The sequence below is a fragment of the Carassius auratus genome, chromosome 38 (genome assembly GCF_003368295.1).
Source record: "Carassius auratus strain Wakin chromosome 38, ASM336829v1, whole genome shotgun sequence".
NCBI lineage: Eukaryota > Metazoa > Chordata > Actinopteri > Cypriniformes > Cyprinidae > Carassius > Carassius auratus.
This window is the reverse complement of record NC_039280.1, coordinates 9,773,105-9,791,186: the sequence shown is the minus strand read 5'-3', so window position 1 is coordinate 9,791,186 and position 18,082 is coordinate 9,773,105. Positions and strand designations below refer to the sequence as shown.

The window sequence follows — 18,082 nt, the reverse complement described above, 5'->3', positions numbered from 1 at the left end:
CAGACTCTCTTCCTCCCTGTGATGCTGTCGTCCCTGCCGGAGCCCCTGGGCGACCCTGCACACTCAGCCATCTTTAGATCAAAGACCCTGGGCGCCGCGCTCTTAATACGAGCCTGTAATAGGTGCGCCAGCAGGGCCGCGCTCTGTTCAGCGATGTCACAAAGGTGCTTCATTAAGGGCTCCTCTTCTGGCAGCTTTCATTAAGGAAATTAATGTGGAGGGGCGAGGACAGCCTGCGTTTATGCCGCGAGAGAAAGCCGCCTCGCACAAAGAGGAACTACACAATAACAAATCTGCATCTCTTTGGAGCGTCGCCCCCAGGGCCTATCATCCCAGCCTTCTTAATCACCATTAAAACAACTTCATTGTGACATTCAGAGCCTGCTGAATGATCACATCCCCACATAGAGAGCAAATTGCAAATGAAATGTAGAGATCAGACGGCATCAGAGCACAGCCTCTGGGAGGTTGAGCAAATCTTCAATTCTCTTTTATATTGATGTTTATTGGCGGAGGCAGCGGGGAGCAATAACGTCCCTCTCCTTCTCCGTCGCCCCTGCTATTTGAAGCCACTTATTCGCCGCTCGTGCGACGCCTGACATTTTTTACGGCCAACTGCCTCATGCGCGTCGTCCTCGTTCACTTCGCATAGGTTCGCCAGGGGTAGCCGCCGACCCCGCGGCTTCTTTTGAAAGGGCTGCAGGAGGTAAGCAGAGCCCGCCTTTTCCCTCAGTGCAGCGTAAAATGCCTCCAGGAGAATATTTTCTCCAAAGCCGACGCTAAGGCTGAAAGTTAGCTAGGAGCAAGTGGGAATGAGGCGGTTCTGTAGCAAAAGGAAAGGATTGTCTTGTAGCGCTTTCCTCTGATGAGGCTTTACAGGAGTAGCAATTGCCTGAGCAGCCTTATCAGCCCAGGGGGACTAATGCTATTAGCGTTTGTGTGATAAACGCAGCACAGTGGAACCAATACAGCCAGCTTTGCCGCGTTACTCTGGTAACATGTTGTGTAAATTGTATAATACAGAGCTCTGCGACAGCTCTGTTTAACAACACTTCAATCCTGTACTGCGGACTTGTGAATAGGATTAGACCTATAAGCTAACAGGGGTGAGGGACTCGGAGAGGCCTGCGGTGTCATCAGGGTTTTCATGTGTCAAGAAACTCTAAGAGTGAGGCCTTCAAGAGAACAATCTTAACATGGTATGTTCAGTAAAAATAAGCTTTGACAAGAAAATAAACATTGTTTAAATCTAATTAATCCATTAATGTCAGGAAAAAAGAGAGACTAATTTATACAATCACATTAAATAGTCAAATTAACAGCAATACAATATCCACTACATACCATTCAAAACATTTTTCTTTAAAGAAATTAATTTAATTAAATTGATGAAGTAACAGTAAAGATATTTATAATATGAAATGTTATATGTAGTTCTATTACAAATACATTCTGCTCTTTTGAACTTTCTATTCAAAGAGTCCTGACACAAAAACACCATAATTCCACAAAAAATAGTGCGCAGCACAACGGTTTTCAATATTAATAATACTAATAATAAGAAATGTTTTTAGCACCAAAACAGCATATCAGAATTATTTCTGAAGGATCATGTAACATTAGAGTAGAGTAATGGGTGTTAAAAAACTCAGCCTTGCCATCACAGGAATAAATTACAGTACATTAAAGGGGTCATATGATGCTTTTTAAAAGATCATTATTTTGTGTATTAGGTGTAACAGAATATGCTGACATGATTTAATGTAAAAAAAAACAAAAACATTTTTTTTCAGAAATGTAATACCCCTTTCCATAATCATGAGCTTCATCTTTCAAAATAAATGTAAAGACAGTTAATAATGTCCTTAGTTTTACCATCAGTTCAAGCTCCGAAGGGGAACAGAGTCGCGTGACAGACACAGTGATGAAGCTCGTATGTGTTTGCAGTACACAAGCCACAGATGGTTAAGACAGCTGACTCCACTGTGTGACCGTGTCTCTCTCTCTCTCTCTCTCTCTCTCTCTCTCTCTCTCTCTCACACACACACACGCGCACATGTGCACACACAATGCGCAAAACTCTGCATTTGAACAGTCAATATCAAATACCTAAACTAATAACAAAACATACTTACAGTAGCTGATTCAGAAGCGCCAGACTGTCGTAGCGAAGTCAGAATGACCTCCTCTCCAAGGTTCAAGAAACGGTCATCCATAAAATCTGTTGATGTTCTGCTGTAAGTAATCTTAAAGATTCCTAAATGAATCTACTTTCTGAAGGCCAAATAAAGTGCTTCTGCTTTCACCAAGATACACCAAGCATCTCCCTGACATGACTGCTTCAACACTAACTGTGGTTACTGAAACCACGCCTTTTTTTTTTGCGTAATATTTGGGTGGCATTACACAAATATTTGCACAAAGTGATGTAGAGATGTGGGGCGCGCTTGAATGAGCCATTTTAGGGAGGGCGCGGGCAAGTCTTAATTTTTATAAAGAATATCTCTTTGGATTTGAGACTTTTGTCTTTGCAACTTTACAGATCATCTTTATACACCAAGAGCTTGTAACACTCCTAACAGAAAGGAAAAATTTTAATCGCAGCATAAGATCCCTTTAAAAGATAATAAAGTAGAAAACAGTTATTTTGAATTGTATTATCTGAGAGGGTGGAAAAACTGGATGCAGACCAGATTCAAACTTTTGTTTCTTGCATGAACACCAAGGCTCAACCAGCTGGTGTGGATCTGCAAACTGCTAGGCCAAACCTCTTCAGGGTTTTTGCGTCTAAAGGTCATGTACCGTGTTTACCTCATCTTCTTTCCCGGGTCTCCAGAGCATTGCAGGGGCAGGCACTCATTGTGTTCCCGAGAGATTTAAATAATGTCCAACCTCGACAGAATTCATTGTAACAACACTGTGAAATTCAATGAATCAAAATACAAAAGGCAATAAAAGGCGAATTATCCTGAACAAATGGAATTTAGCCGAGACTGGGCACTGGCGGACTGTAAAGCGAGGAATGCCATTCTGGCAGGTGCAAAAAGGAGAAGAAATGAAGAGCAGGAGAAGAAGAGCACAAACAGCTCAGCCTGTCCCTTTCACATTCCTGCCGCCTCCCTGCTTTCTACTTCAAACCCCGCTGGTTTAATCAGTTACAACTGTTATGCTTTCCCCACTATTCGGTTAAACTTATCCACTCCACAGAAAGATCCCCCACCACTCAGTTACCATAGCAATGTGACTGCAACAGCCCTTTGGATTCAAATTCTGCATCTGAGAGATAGGAGGTCATTGCCAAGGGCGAATTCATTTCACACTGAGCAACATCGAAAGCCGCCAGAGAGAATGGCATTCTATTCTTAAGATGACCTTGTTTGAGGCTATTCACTGATGTTTACAGAGGAAATCTATCAACATCATTCCAACTGTAAATAACTAAAAGTGTTTCTGGGGGTTGTGTTATTTCTTTTTTAACATGAGATGGTCCTGATCTAAAAGCGTGATTATGAAAACCTAATTCCAAAGAGATGACCCACGCACCTTTGGTCATTACAGTTCCTTCTTTGCCTTGGGTGAAGACAACAGTCCTCTGCCTTTTCTTGTTCTCTTTGGGTAAGCTTTGGGCCTTCTTCGCAATCTCCTCAATGTCTTCAGTCTGCATGAGAGAAAAAATAAAACACATACTTGAGGGTAAGCAGCAAATATTAAGTTCTTCCAGATCAGATTAGATTTACTTTAATACTGCACCTTGTAAAACATGCACCTGAGTCATCGTCGTACCCACTGAGTGTGTTTAGTGACTGCAATTGCCAACTACATCTCACTGGGAACGGCTGTTGTGTTGAAATGCTAAATGTCATGTGTAATCACAACACTCATGACTCACGCATTCATTCCAATGAAATGTTTAAATGCTAACAAGAAACTAAAATGATACATGTATCGCTCAGTGGCTTTAAAACAGCCCAATGAAGTATTCCGTCTTCTGGCTTTTGATCAGCTACATCTGCAATAAGCCAATTTTCTTTCAAGAAAAAAGTTGGACATTCAAACAGTTGTTCAAAATAACCAAAAGCTTGAATGAACATGTTCAAATGTAATTAATCGTCAAAAGCAAAACTGGTGTTCTGAAAATATGTAACCTGATACAAAAGTGGGATCCAGCATTCAAATGCTTGGCAGGCAGTCAATCAGAAATTGTTTTGGAGAGGATACAAATAGATTTACTACGTACAAATATGCATTTGTGCATATATATATTTTTATTTCATAATTGTGCAGACTGTCTGACTGACAAAGCACAATTGGTTGCAAACTGTTTGATTCATTTAAAAAAATCATTTAAAAGAAACAATCATTCAGAGCCATACATTTGGGAAAAGGCAGAGCTGTATGGATTAGATTCATTACAAAGAAAAATAATCCAAATCAAACTAACAGTATGTTTTTATTTCATAAATATGAAATGTACAGAATGTCCATACAAGAACCATTAACACCTTCAAACATTTGGATCAGGGTTTTTCTTTCATAATCTCTTTCATAATGCTGTTGTAGATCAAGCCAGCAATACTACTGCTACTACAATACTCCAAGCATGTTCATGAGGATGAACAGAATTGTTTGTTGAATTTGACTATAAGCACTTCTAAAAAGTCCCGTAATAGAGATGCCACTAACAGAATATTCATGTCTAGAAAAGCACTGAACAAAATAGTAAAATATAACTATACCAGCTGATTGTACATGCTAAGAAACCTGCGCCTCCTGATCTGACCTTTCTTATATTGTAGGGCTGCACAATTAATCGAATTTGTAATCGCAATTACAATTACAGATGACACAATTATGTAATCGTTTAAAGGCACAATTACACAAAAAAAAAAGTTCACTTACATCATTCTGTGTGCATAAGAATGTTGTTGTTCTCTCTACAGATTATCTTAAACTGTTTTTTTTTCCAATTGTTTGAATTTCTTTGTTTTAATATAACATATACCATGCATATATTTACTTTGGTTTGGTTTCTCAGAAAAATAAATAAATAAATATAATAATAATTATATATATATGATATTTGAGGCTTAAAAAAAAAAACAATGGCTTCAAACAATGGCTAAAGCTGTTAAAAAAATTATTAATCTAAATTGTGCTAATCGTAATATATAATCGCATTACAAATTTCAAGGGAATATCGACATTATGAGTTTTGTCATAATCGTGCAGCCCTATTATATTGCATGGCTTACTTGTTGTCCGCACAGTCTGCTGTTTAAGTGGACTCCAAGCAACCTGTAGAACTCCATGCTCTCTCCCTGGAGCCTCGCAACTTCTGCTGCTGGTAAAATAGTCTATGATTTAGGAGATTGTGGAGGCGTTCACCGGTATCGCGCTGAGCTTGTTACCAAGTTGGAGAGGCATGTTGAGGGCACTGAAGATGTCAAAGTACAAGATCCTGATTGGGGTGCCAGCTTTGACCAGGTAGGAGTGGGCTCCAAGCATGCAGAGCAGCGCACTGTCCACAACTACAGTAGGTCCAAAAGTATATGGACCCTTTTGGAAGCCAACATTTATAAATTTCATTGTGTTAAATAAAATATTAATGCAAATGGAATCTGCATTTAAATAATACTATAACTTCCTAATTATTAGTATAGAACTAACAGTTAAGTATATATGTGAGTGCTTGATGTTTAGGGAATTGAATGAGATCATCTGCATTTTCTAGTCCTCACACCTCCCAGCTGGTACTGGACAGAAGGAGCTGGGGTGGGGGGGGGTGTGTGTGTTTGGAATGGGTGGTGCTGGTGCTGGGGGTGGGTTGGTCTAAGGGGTTGAGTGCTGGTGGTTCGAAACCATCCCCCCACCTCCAGTCACACAAAGCCCCAATAAGAGGGTCTGAGGCAGTCCAACGCTGCCAAAGCTTTGAGTCTGTCACATGTCCACTCGTCCCACTGCCAAAAGCAGACTAGAGAGGCTGCTTGGCCATGGCAGCCACCAGCCCTTGACAGTTTTGTTAATGGCGAGGTAGTGTGGTGTGTCCCAGGCAGGCCCAGCTGCCTCATCACCTCTGTCTCCCTCCACACTCAACAAAAAAGGGTGCCGAACAGATTCAATCAGCTTACTGCAGCACTTGCTGTTCAAGATATTGACTTTGGTGTGAGTTTACACTGCCAGACAGTTGTTTTCATTTGCATTTGTATTGAAAGTGAAATTTGCTCAGTGATTCACGTTTTTCATTAACAGGACATTGAAGGCGCGAGCAAAATAGTACTATTTTTTATTATAAATGAAGCAATATAAGAAGCACAGCTTAAAAAAAAAAAAAAAAAAAAAAAGACACTTGAAAATGTTGTGACCAGTTGAACCAAATGTGAAATCTGTGTTGGTAATTCCCAATCATAATCACCCTGCAGCGCTTCGAAATGTAGCGCAACTGTACTTTGGACGACCCAAGCTCAACTATTCTATCTGAATAAAAGCAAAAATGGCAAAAAACAATTAAATCACTCAAATGGTATTCAAAAAACAATGATAAATGTAACTGCACCTTAAAACCAAATTTACTGTTAAACATCAGCTTAAAATTTACTTATGACCCACATTTTAATACAAATACATTAAAAAGTTTTTTCCCCCAACAAGTATTAAGCTACTTCATAAATATGGATGAAATCATTAATACAGCATGCTCTGTGGAAGGTTAACAAAGTGTTCCGATTGGAACCGACACCAGAATGCAAAACTAACTAGATAATTAAGTCTTTTCTGGAAAACTCAACCACAGACAGTAAAGGCCCAAGGCTAGACCCAGAAAGCAGGAGGAGTACGAATGTGGTGGCTTGATTTAAGCAAAACCCAGGGCTCTATGAAACCCTTACTGTTTTACAGTATCAGCTGACTGTGCACTGTAAATCTGTCAAGGGCTGCAGGTCTATAGGTATCCTGTGACGAGAAGTGGCTGCCTATAAGCCCACCATTATCCCAACATTAAAACTATCAAACACATGATAGCCATGAGAGAGTGTTGCTACACATGCTCATGAACACTTAATCGCCAGGAGACTCAGAGGGGAGGGGGTGGGGACCTATGGAGTGAGTCATATATTCATATGGAGCTCCATTCAACTGCGCAGATTAAATGTCTGACGTGCACGAATAGCATTACTCATTCATAATTTACTCTCTTTTCTTGGCCTCGAACAATGCAAATCACAAATCCAAACTCTTCATGTCAAACCAACTTTTTTTATTTTACTCCTCGAAGAGTGAGGAGGTGTTTCATTTCAGACCTAGGGGAGTCAGCATGCATAGAAACTTGCAGGGCGCTTGTAAAAGCCGAGAAGTCTGTTATATGTATTCAGGATACAGCGATTGCCCATTGAAAAACAGATGTTTAGCTGGAATCTGAGGACCCTGAGCTCTGAATAAAAGCCCCCAGCAGCCGCTGCCTACTCATTTTCTTTCTACATATATAACTCGGCGCTGCAACATCTGCGATCACAGTTTGTCTTTAACCCTGCTTGGCATTTCAATTATGATTACAGTGTATTCCTGTGACTTATTAGAATGCAAGGCTTCATTAGCAGAAGTAGAACACCTCTGCAGCTTCATTAGATTAATCATTCACTTCTTAAGAGTCGTTTAATTTTTAGTAGCATGATTTTGGGGAGGGGGTGAGGGAGGGACGAGTTGGATGCAGAAGTGGAAGAGAGAGTGAGGATTTAGGAGGTGTGGGGTATAAATTAGCCTTCCTGTCTCACTCTCAGGCACTTATCACTGCATAGCTATCTGCTGGTGTGAATACATATATTCCTGAGGGACTGAGAGGGACCGAACGCCTGTTCGCTTTGATCTGAATATCAACTGTCAGAGCTATTCTCATAATTAACCCATCAAGAAACATCACAACTGGATCCTTCAGTCCAGACAGAGAAAGGCAAGAGCCCTTCTGGGAATAAAGAGGCTTTCTGTGCACATCTCTCCTGCAGACAGGTGCTGAGGTTGGGGGGCAGAGGGCTTCGGAGACTGTTAGGAGCAGCTGCCGTGGGATGCATGCTCCCATGTTGGCGTTTCCCCCACTGGCGCTAACTTGCTTCAGCTAAATTGTGTAGGGGGCTTTTAATCGCTTCCCCAAACACAGCCTCTAATCACCACTAAAAGGTTGATCGTTCCCAAGGAGGAAAGAAGGGAGAGGCGTTGTGGGAGTCTACAGAGGTGCTAATGGAGAGGTTAATACTGTTTCCAGGGCTTGTTGAAGGCAATTTGTCACTGAGACTGAATGTAAAAAGTGAGACAAGTTGAAGCTGTGGTTTAGAAGTCTTTGTTTTCTTAAAAGGATATTTCAGGCAAAAATTTCAATCCTGTCATCGTTTACTTTCATGTCATTTTAAACCTTTATGACCAAAAAGTATACACAGAGATGCGTGTTAAAATTGTATGTAACACCAAAGAAGATTTGTTAGTGTTGGTTTTGGACCCCATTAACTTTCATTGTATGGACAAAAAGTGTTAAAATATTCTTCTAAATATCTTCTGTTGTGTTCTACTGAAGGAAGAAAGTCAGTCAGGTTTGTAATGACATGAGCTTGATTGAATTTTGACAGGCTTTTTGGCTGAACTAACCCTTCAGTGTAAAAGATTACATAGCTCCCTGCTAAGGTCTCAGACACACATTAGCATATTCATGCCATTGACTACTTGCTACTCAATAACGGTGTTTGATCAGAGGGGTGTGTAATGAAGGTTTTAAGCATAAAAAACATAATAAGCACAAGCTTAATTAAGCTTAACCATAATATCTCTCCATTCACTGGTAACCATCAGTTCATGGAAGCCATAATGTAGCTGTCAGTGATTATCATAAGAGATGTTCTCCTTTAACAATGATGAAAGCAGGCGAAAAAACCCCTGCCTTATTAGGGTGTCCAATTCTGTGTCCATATTAAAGCTAATAAAACAGCTCCTTCATTGTAGTCTGTAGGAAGAACAGCAGCCAATAGAACATCAATTACCCTGCGGCGGATTCAACATCTAAGGGTATTTAAGTAAAACAGATGAGGATCGGATCACACTGTGAGCCAGATCTAATGCCGGCTCAATACAGAGAGAAAATAACACACTCTTATCTACCTTCTTGAGATGTAAATTGATTTATTAACAAGGCATCTCTTTGAAGCAAAAGAAATGGATTGACGCTAAGCAGACGTGTTTGATTTTCACTTTCATAAAGCGTGTAGATTTTCACGAGATGTAGAGCTGTATTGTAAAAACACTCTTCTTTCACACTTCCTGAATGTTGCCACATTGTTTAAGAAGTGAGAAAAATATTATCTTTACAAAGGTACAGCATGTCTGGCAGCGTCTGCTAGGGAGTTCTTTGGATAATCACTGAGCTTATTGGAAGCTTGTATTAAAGAACAGGCATCCTGGGAAGACTTCGAGATTTAAAGTGCCTACAACCACAATAATGCATATCATTATCCATGTTTTCATCCATGTATTGTATGCAATTTCTGAGATATTGCAGTAAAAATGCCGGGAGGATATATCAATATAAAGAAACATAATACAATAATAACAAAAAAAAGATTATAAATCCAAAATGTCAAATGGCTAACGATATATTATGATAAATACATTTAATAATATATGATAAATATATTAATAAATATATGATAAAATATATTTAATAAATATATGATAAAATATATTTAATAAATGTTATATATTTAAAAAACTGGCAAAACCTGAAATTGTATAAATTCAAAATGCACCTTAATGTACAAACCTGGTGGATGATTTTGTTTAAATGTTAGAAATGAAGTATTGTAATGTTATATATATATAGTACTTAATTTATAACAAATTTATTTATAGAAGTTTATAAAAGACATGTAAGAAACTTCAAAAAAGGAAAAAACTAAATTTACTGAATAAATTCCTAGCTGTCCATTTAAAAAGTCAGAAGTAATTAAATAATCTAAAAAGGACCACAGCTGCTACAATTTTCATTTCTATTTTGCGCCAAGTGATGATTTTGTTCTCCTAAACACGTTGGTTTATTGAAAACTGTTTTCAAAATATTATGATTTTTCGAATGAATTAAATTCCCAACTTGGATGGAAACCGCTTTATTGCTTTATTACCCAATAAAATAAAACCACGGTTTTCGCTCTAGGTATGAGTGGGGTACAAAGTTTATTGCCGATGAACAAGGGGGAGCACGTCTGTGATGTTACGAACCACATAAACTGAGATGCGCAGATGTGGAAAGTCAGCTGATGTGCGGAGGCGTGTATGAATAAGATCGAAAGACAAACCATGACATGCTTCTTAGTATATTTGGGGCCTGAAACTAGAGCGTTTTCTCTATTTCTCTCCGTCCTGTCACTAAATGCTTACATTTCAGCTGCCATACTCTGTGGAGACGTTTATTTCTGAAGCAAAATCAGGGGCAAAGACTCGTATGTCAAAGATTCCCTTTTCTCTGAGCCCTAAATCAACATGACGTGTGTGAAATCAGTGAAGAGGTACTCACAGTGTGTGACAGTGCTTGCCATTTATATATTTACTCTGTGCGATGCAAGCTCTCGCCCCCTCCTCTATCTCCCTGGCTCACGAACTGCTCCTCTTCTCTCTCTCTCTCGCCCCTGCATGCGCTCTCTCTCTCTCTCTCTCTCTCTACCTCCCTCTCTCTCTCTCTCTCTCTCTCTCTAACTTACTCTGCTGCCAGAATCTGCTTTGCATTCCAGTCACGTCGATCGCACCTTGAGTGATCCTGGAAGACAATTATTCATACTGAGACAAAACACATTCAGGAGGATAGTACAGCATTTGAAAAAAGATAAGCCACTTCAATTATTTAAGCGTGCTGTTCCTAAACCCACATTTACTTTGCTTATGAATTCACATTTAACCCCCCCCCACCCCACCCCATGTACACTTGTGAATATGAGACGAGAAACACTACTATTACATTTGCATTTCACTGCTATTCAGAGAGATAACTGGTATTGTTTTGACGTGTTATGTGCAAACAAGGCCAATCAGTGTTTCCACATTCTGAGACTGGAGGGGAAGGTGATCCAGTATTTATGAGCGGATGCGGCGTGGTATAATTGAGCGTAATGCCGCGGCGGATCCTCGCACTGTCTAATGAAGCTAACAAGGTGGGTTCCTCGACAAAGGCACCTGCCAGCCCTGCCAAGTACACCGACAGAATTGAAAGCAGCCCCTGAGGATTTCTTTTTCTCCTCCCAAGAGCATTCTCAAAATTCAATAAATAACATCTGTAGGCGATGTTGGGTGCAGACCTGGGAGGAATGCGTCATAACAGAAAAGGAGGGGGACGAGAGAGAGAGAGAGAGAATGTGTGAGAGTAGGGGAGAAAATGTGTTTGTGTGTGTAAGTGTGTGTGTGAGAGAGAGAAAGAGAGTGTGTGTGAGCCGGAGTGCTGGCTGAACAAAGAAACCATGACGACTGCCAGGTTGCTATGGCGACCACTGCAAGGGGGCCAAGAGAGTATAATAGCACATCAATCACTGTCCGAAAAAGAACTTCATTATCAGCTGAAAAATAATCCTTTAGGATCTGTTTAGTGTGTGATCCTCCATCCACTCACCTCAAAGCCTTGTCCTCGTGCAAACGCGGTGGCCTCCTGCAAAACAAAGCACACATGCAGCCTTAATTAATGAGAGCTTAGTGTAGCAATGAGATTTCATTTAGGACACATTTCAAAGCTCTGTTAGAGTATGTAGCACAGGATATACATTATATAACCTTCAGTTCTATCTCCAAAAACCAGTGAAAGACATGGAAAATTACCTAATAATTCATCAGATTTGTAATTTAAAAAAATGCAAGAAAACTGGTTACAGACATGCTGATACAATTATATATCAAAGCATTGCAACTCCCACCACCCCCCACATCTTTATAAACTATTCATAAGCAAATTTGGTAACACTTTAGTATAGGGACCAATAAAAACTATTTACTAGTTGCTTAATAGCATTATTAACATATTGGCTGTTTATTAGTACTTAAAGGGGGGGTGAAATGCTATTTCATGCATACTGAGTTTTTTACACTGTTAAAGAGTTGGATTCCCATGCTAAACATGGACAAAGTTTCAAAAATTAAGTTGTACGTTTGAAGGAGTATTTCTGTTCCAAAAATACTCCTTCCGGTTTGTCACAAGTTTCGGAAAGTTTTTTTCGAGTATGGCTCTGTGTGACGTTAGATGGAGCGGAATTTCCTTATATGGGTCCTAAGGCACTTCTGCCGGAAGAAAGCGCGCTCCCATATAGCACAGGACTGAGAGCACAACAGACTTCACTGATCAGAGCGAGAGCGTCGCGAAATGTCACAAAAGGAGTGTGTTTTTGGTTGCCAGGGCAAGACAACCCTGCAAAGATTACCAAAGAAAAAACAGCATTAAGGGGCCAGTGGATGGAGTTTATTTTTACAGAGCATCAACGGAGTTGTGAAGTGTTTTTGTTTGTTCCCTGCATTTCGAAGATGCTTGTTTTACAAACAAGGCCCAGTTTGACGACGGATTTGCGTATCGTTTATTTCTTAAGGATGATGCAATCCCAACGAAAAAGGGTCACGATTGTGTGTTGGAACCACAGGCGGTGAGTAAAACTGCTTAAAATATCTCTGCCTCCTTGTTAGTGCGTCCGCCTACCATCGGAGACCCGGGTTCGAGCCCCGCTCGGAGCGAGTCGTTGCTGCTGCTGCTCTCGTTCAGTTTCAGCCTTCACAGCTGCCACAGCTTCCAAACGCTCTCAAAGCAACTGGCGCTCGTGATTCTTTAGCTCCGCCCACACGTCACGCCTCCAGGCGCTCGTGTTTTTCCGGGAAAATCGGTACAGACTATCTTTCTCTTATGAATATAATAAAACGAAATACTTTTTGGAGTTATGAAGGATGCAGTACTACTCTATAGGTACTCAAGATTAACAGGATATTGAGTGAAAACGAGCATTTCACGCCCCCTTTAAGCACATATTCTGCATGACCATTTTATATATGCCTTTATCCTACACAATACTTATTAATAAGAAGCAAATTAGTAGTTTGAGCCAAACGGTTAACGGTTTATTAATCACGGAATGGGACTTTAAAATAGTGTGACCACATATTCTCCAGCTGCGTCTATGAAATGTAGAATCACACACGCATTTGGCATGCTCTAAATCAAATGATTTTTTAAATATAATGAATGAAAATATTCTGATGTGTCACAAGGTCTCAAATGTATGTTTGTGGTGTGATGATAAGCTAGTTGCAGCGAATGTCGTTTACACCAAGCACAAAGACAATAATCATATTAGCATTAACAACAGCATTTGACATTAACGTGCTGCAGTTTTCTCAGTTAAAGACAGATGGATTCTGATTGGCTATCATTCATTAGCTGGAAAAAAAAAGTTGATATCGCTCCTCACTGCCATTACATTATACTCGTGTTATAGTTGTGGCGTGTCAACGGGCCTTTACTCTGGATTGTGTGTACATTTGCAATGACGTTACTGGTTAAAAAGACCATGTCACATAAAATACCACAACATTACCTGAAGCCCAAGCAAGATGTATGAATAAAACTGCTTTATTTCAGATAATAAAAGGGCTCTGTGAGGATTAAAAGATTCCAATTACGTGTGCTGGGGTTCGCCCTTTGCCCGACTGAATGGCTCTAGGGACCAGTTGTGACAACCTCGGCCTTTAGAGAGGAAGAGGGGGTGGAAAGAACCAGTGCTTCATGGATGTAAAGGGCCGAGACCACTTGCAGTCTGTCTGTCTGTCACAGGCACTGCATAATAGAGCCGAGACATGTACATTACTCTATAATAGACCATCTGACATCACAGAAAACACTCCAACCTGGCATTTACTGTAGCTGTTTGTATTTGGTTCCAGTCAGATGATTCCCCTTTTCTGGCTCACAGAGCTACAGCTACACCCATGTTTGTGTTCACCACACAGGGGTCAAACACTCCAAGGTTAATCTTTGCACCATAAAGTTGGGGAAAAACTCCAGTCCCCATGGAGATAACCCACCACTAGGTTTCATGACACCAATTACAGCTCAATGATCTGATAATGTGGCCATCCAGCAGCCAAGGTGAGCCACTCTTTTATTAAGAGTGATTAAGCTGCATTATTTCAAGATTAGCTCCAGGAATTTGAGTTAATGCAACCTTACTAGGAAAGACTATGAAATGATGGACTTGTAATAAATCTACACTTTAAAAGTCACTCTATTGGCACAACACACTAACCAGAACCATATCCAAAGCTTTGTGCTTCATAATTAGGACGAAAACAGAGACATGTCAAATGACAGAAGCCAATCTCATCATATTCAGTAAGACAACAAACGATTAAATACATGTTAAGGCTGTTATCACACAAGACTTCGTAAACCACTGACTTCCATTCATATGCATGCAAATGCAATTTTTACATTATTATTTGGAATCAATTTGGAATACGCAAATGTATTATTATTTGATATTTATTATTTGCTAAAAAGAGAAGGCCTAGGCCTAGAGCATGACAAACATCATATTTAAGTACCGTATTTTCCGGACTATAAGTCGCACTTTTTTTCATAGTTTGGCTGGTCCTGCGACTTTTAGTCAGATGCGACTTATTATCAAAATTAATTTGACATGAACCAAGAGAAATTAACTAAGAGACATGATCCAAGAGAAAACATTACCTTCTCCAGCCACGAGAAGGCGCTCTATGCTGCTCAGTGCTCCTGTTGTCTACACTGAAGACACAGAGCTCCCTCTCGCGGCTGTAGACGGTAATGTTTTCTCTTGGTGCTTGGTTCTAAATAAATGCGAACTTATAGTCCAGTGCGACTTATATACGTTTTCTTCCTCGTCATGACGTATTTTTGGACTGATGCGACTTATACTCAGGTGCGACTTATAGTCCGAAAAATACGGTATATTTACGTCAGTTTTCGAGGACATTTCTCATGCTCAGAATGGAAATGGCTTACGACAGCTAAAATTTTTCATAAACAAATCTTCTTACAAATATTTTTTAAAGGCTAATTAATTGATTTGTTAACACTTAAAGCCTTTATGTATTATTGTATAATTACTGTATATGTTTCCCAGCGGATTACCCAAATATTTTACCATCTGCTATGATCATATAGACAGGTAGTCCCGCTCCAAACTAGAGGGTGCAACAGTCTGGATCCCTAAGAAAAAAAAAAAACTAATTAATTCTCTCCATAGGGGTATTGATTTTTAAATTGTAACTTTCGCAAATACAGATTCCTGCTGAAATATATATTGCCTAAAATTCTGTAGAGAAACTTCAGCCAATCAGAGAACTGGTCTGGAACCAGCAAATATTTACAGTTTAATATATTTTTACCCTGCCTCAGCTGTTCGGTACACTTTGTCTGTTTTTTTTGTTTGTTTTTTTGCTTCATATCAAAGTAATATAAGTGGTTTGTTTCATGCCTTACAACTCTTAAACAAAGGCTTTTCAAAATTCCTATAGGAAAAATTAATTTGGAAAAATATTTCCGCAACCAAGGTAGCTAAAATAAACGGGCATGCAATGCTGCACTTCATTGGCTCAGCCAGAAGTAGTCTTTCAGGCAACTGAAACAAATGGGCTGAAATGTTTTGAAGGACCACAAAACCACAGTGTCTGTGCTAAAAACAAATTGCTAACTTGTTGTGTCTACAAATTAAACTTGTAAAGTATGGTGTATACTTTAGATATATTTAGCAGAGCAGACAGCTCCTAATGCTTTTGATTTTCTATCACGAACATACTTTGGTGTCTTTTTTTGATCGGTGTGCAGCAACGATTCAAATCAAATGACCGAACTAACACATGCTTTGCATCGATTTGATCGTTCCCTGTAGTTCTCACCTTCTCACACACAGCCCCACAATTGGTCAATTATAAACAATACTAATAACAATATGTTATTGGTCAAACTGATTTGGATGTTTTAGGCAATATTAAATTCCTGGCCAGGACGTGTCCCATATGAATGGTGCATATGGCCACCCTATGTATACTGTATATGGTGTAAAAAAAAAAAACCTTACGCTAGACAGACTTGGGAATGGCACAAAAATAAATCATGAAAGAAGATGGACAGAGAAGAACAAAGGTGGCATGGAGGAGGTGAGGAGTGTCAGGGTGAGTGCACACTGACATCTGGTCTGGGTTAGAAACGTGGCCCTGACAGACCGGGCCGGGGAGCTCACGAGGGCCAACCTCACTAGTTATTTACTTCAGCGTCCTCTTTCATCTCCATCCTGTGCCGTTATCCATGTTGTGAAGCTCAAAGCAGAAAATGAAGAGAGTATTTCTCTTCGTGAATCTGGCCAGTGGGTTAGCCATGCCAGCTGCAAGAGGAAGGGACCTAAAAAAGACAGTTCAACAACAACGCACCACTTGAGGGATGGGCTGAACTCTAAAATCATCCGCTAGCTAAACAAAGAAGAAAATAACAGCAGCAAAAGAATACACAGACAAAAAACAAGACCTACTTGACCACACGGTCATAAGATGTTATTTTTTCCACATTGTTTTTGCACTGGTGACATAAACACTGGTGAATCAGCGGGAGCCCAGACAGAAAGAAAAACAAAGATGCAACTGTTGCTTACTCACAGGCCAATCACAGTGCAATTTCATGACGTTGGCTCAAACGTCCCACATAATCCTGCATGAGGCAGGACTGTATGACCACAGGCTGTGACTGTACCGGGGCAGTGCTGTCTGAGGAGGCCGGCAGATGGTTATTGATACAGTAATCTGGGCAGGGGAAGGGGAAGGGGAAGATTAGAGAGAAGAAAGCGGCACTGCTGAGGTGTTAAAGGTACTCCCCTGAGAATGCAGCAGGCCAACTGGAGCGTGATGCACAACCGACAACAAACCAGTAAAGAAAGACAGCCAGAGAGACGGAAGGATGAAGAAAGAGAGATGCTGAGAGAGCCACAAACAAGCCACAGAAGACAGGCCCTTTTGGTGGAAATTTATCTAAAGCCACTAATCCTATACTTACCACCACCAGATGCAATTACTGCTAAAGAGCTGAGAGTAAGTGAAGCCTGTCCTAGACAACACTTCCATTACTGATGACATGTCGCCCAGATATAGCCCCAAACAAATCTATCCATCCATATATCTATCAATCCACCCATCCATCCTCAAAGCTAGTGGATACAAATATTTCTGCAAATTATTATCCGAATTGGCTCGTGAAAACTATATTAAAATTCTCACGCTTAAAATATATGCTGCTAAACAACACAATTTTGCAGCTATGTGAAAATGTTGGCAAGGCAAACAAAAAACAACAACTACTGGCTTCACCAGGCCTGCAGAAAAAAACAACATTCTTATTGAGTACAGCACACTGTATCACTGTGACACTTGGGTTTATGATGCTTCATTTTAGATCCCACAGAGATCTGAGAGGTTGAGAAATGCTACGGGCATGTTCTGTAATTTGGCGTGAGATGTGTTCTGGTATCCTGGACGTGAGTGTGTGTTGATGCTGTTTAGAGTGTGTGGGATGATGGATGTTGACGTGGCTGCAGATGGCGGGCGTCCAGGTGGACTGCAGACTGCAGAGGCAGTGTGGAGGGGGGGGGGGGGGGGGGCTGGGCCTGGGACAATTCAGAGGAGAACGAAGATATCCACAGGGTACATCATCAAAAACCCTCACACTGCATCCACGATAACAAGATCATCAAAACATATCTGCACATAAAGTGGCCTGATCTAAACCATGATTAAAAATGTACAAGTGTCTTTAATCGTATTGTATTTTAATTACATTTTATTAAATGTAATTTATTCTTGTGTTGCATAGCAGCCATTAGTTCAGCCTTCAGTTCACGTGATTGATCAGAAGTTATTCGAATATGCTGATTTAGTGCTTAATTATTAATAACGGTTCTTATCTTTTTAATTTATTATATCAATGTTGAAAATAGTTGTGCTTTTTAATATTTTGGAAACCATGGGACACTGGTTTAATTTATTTGAAACTTTTGTAACATTATTAACGTCT

At 40.1% G+C, this 18,082-nt stretch overlaps 1 protein-coding gene across 3 annotated transcripts in view; it reads right to left on the bottom strand.

Annotated features, from left to right (window-relative positions):
* The window catches only part of adka (adenosine kinase a), a 139,623-nt gene that overhangs the window by 11,349 nt on the left and 110,192 nt on the right, over window positions 1-18,082 (bottom strand). For all 3 annotated transcript variants that reach the window (XM_026223946.1, XM_026223947.1, XM_026223948.1), the window contains exons 8-9: window positions 11,627-11,662; window positions 3,544-3,658 (exon numbers count right to left, since the gene is read on the bottom strand). In XM_026223946.1, coding sequence (XP_026079731.1) covers window positions 3,544-3,658; window positions 11,627-11,662 — 151 coding nt within the window. The remainder of the gene's footprint in view (window positions 1-3,543; window positions 3,659-11,626; window positions 11,663-18,082) is intronic.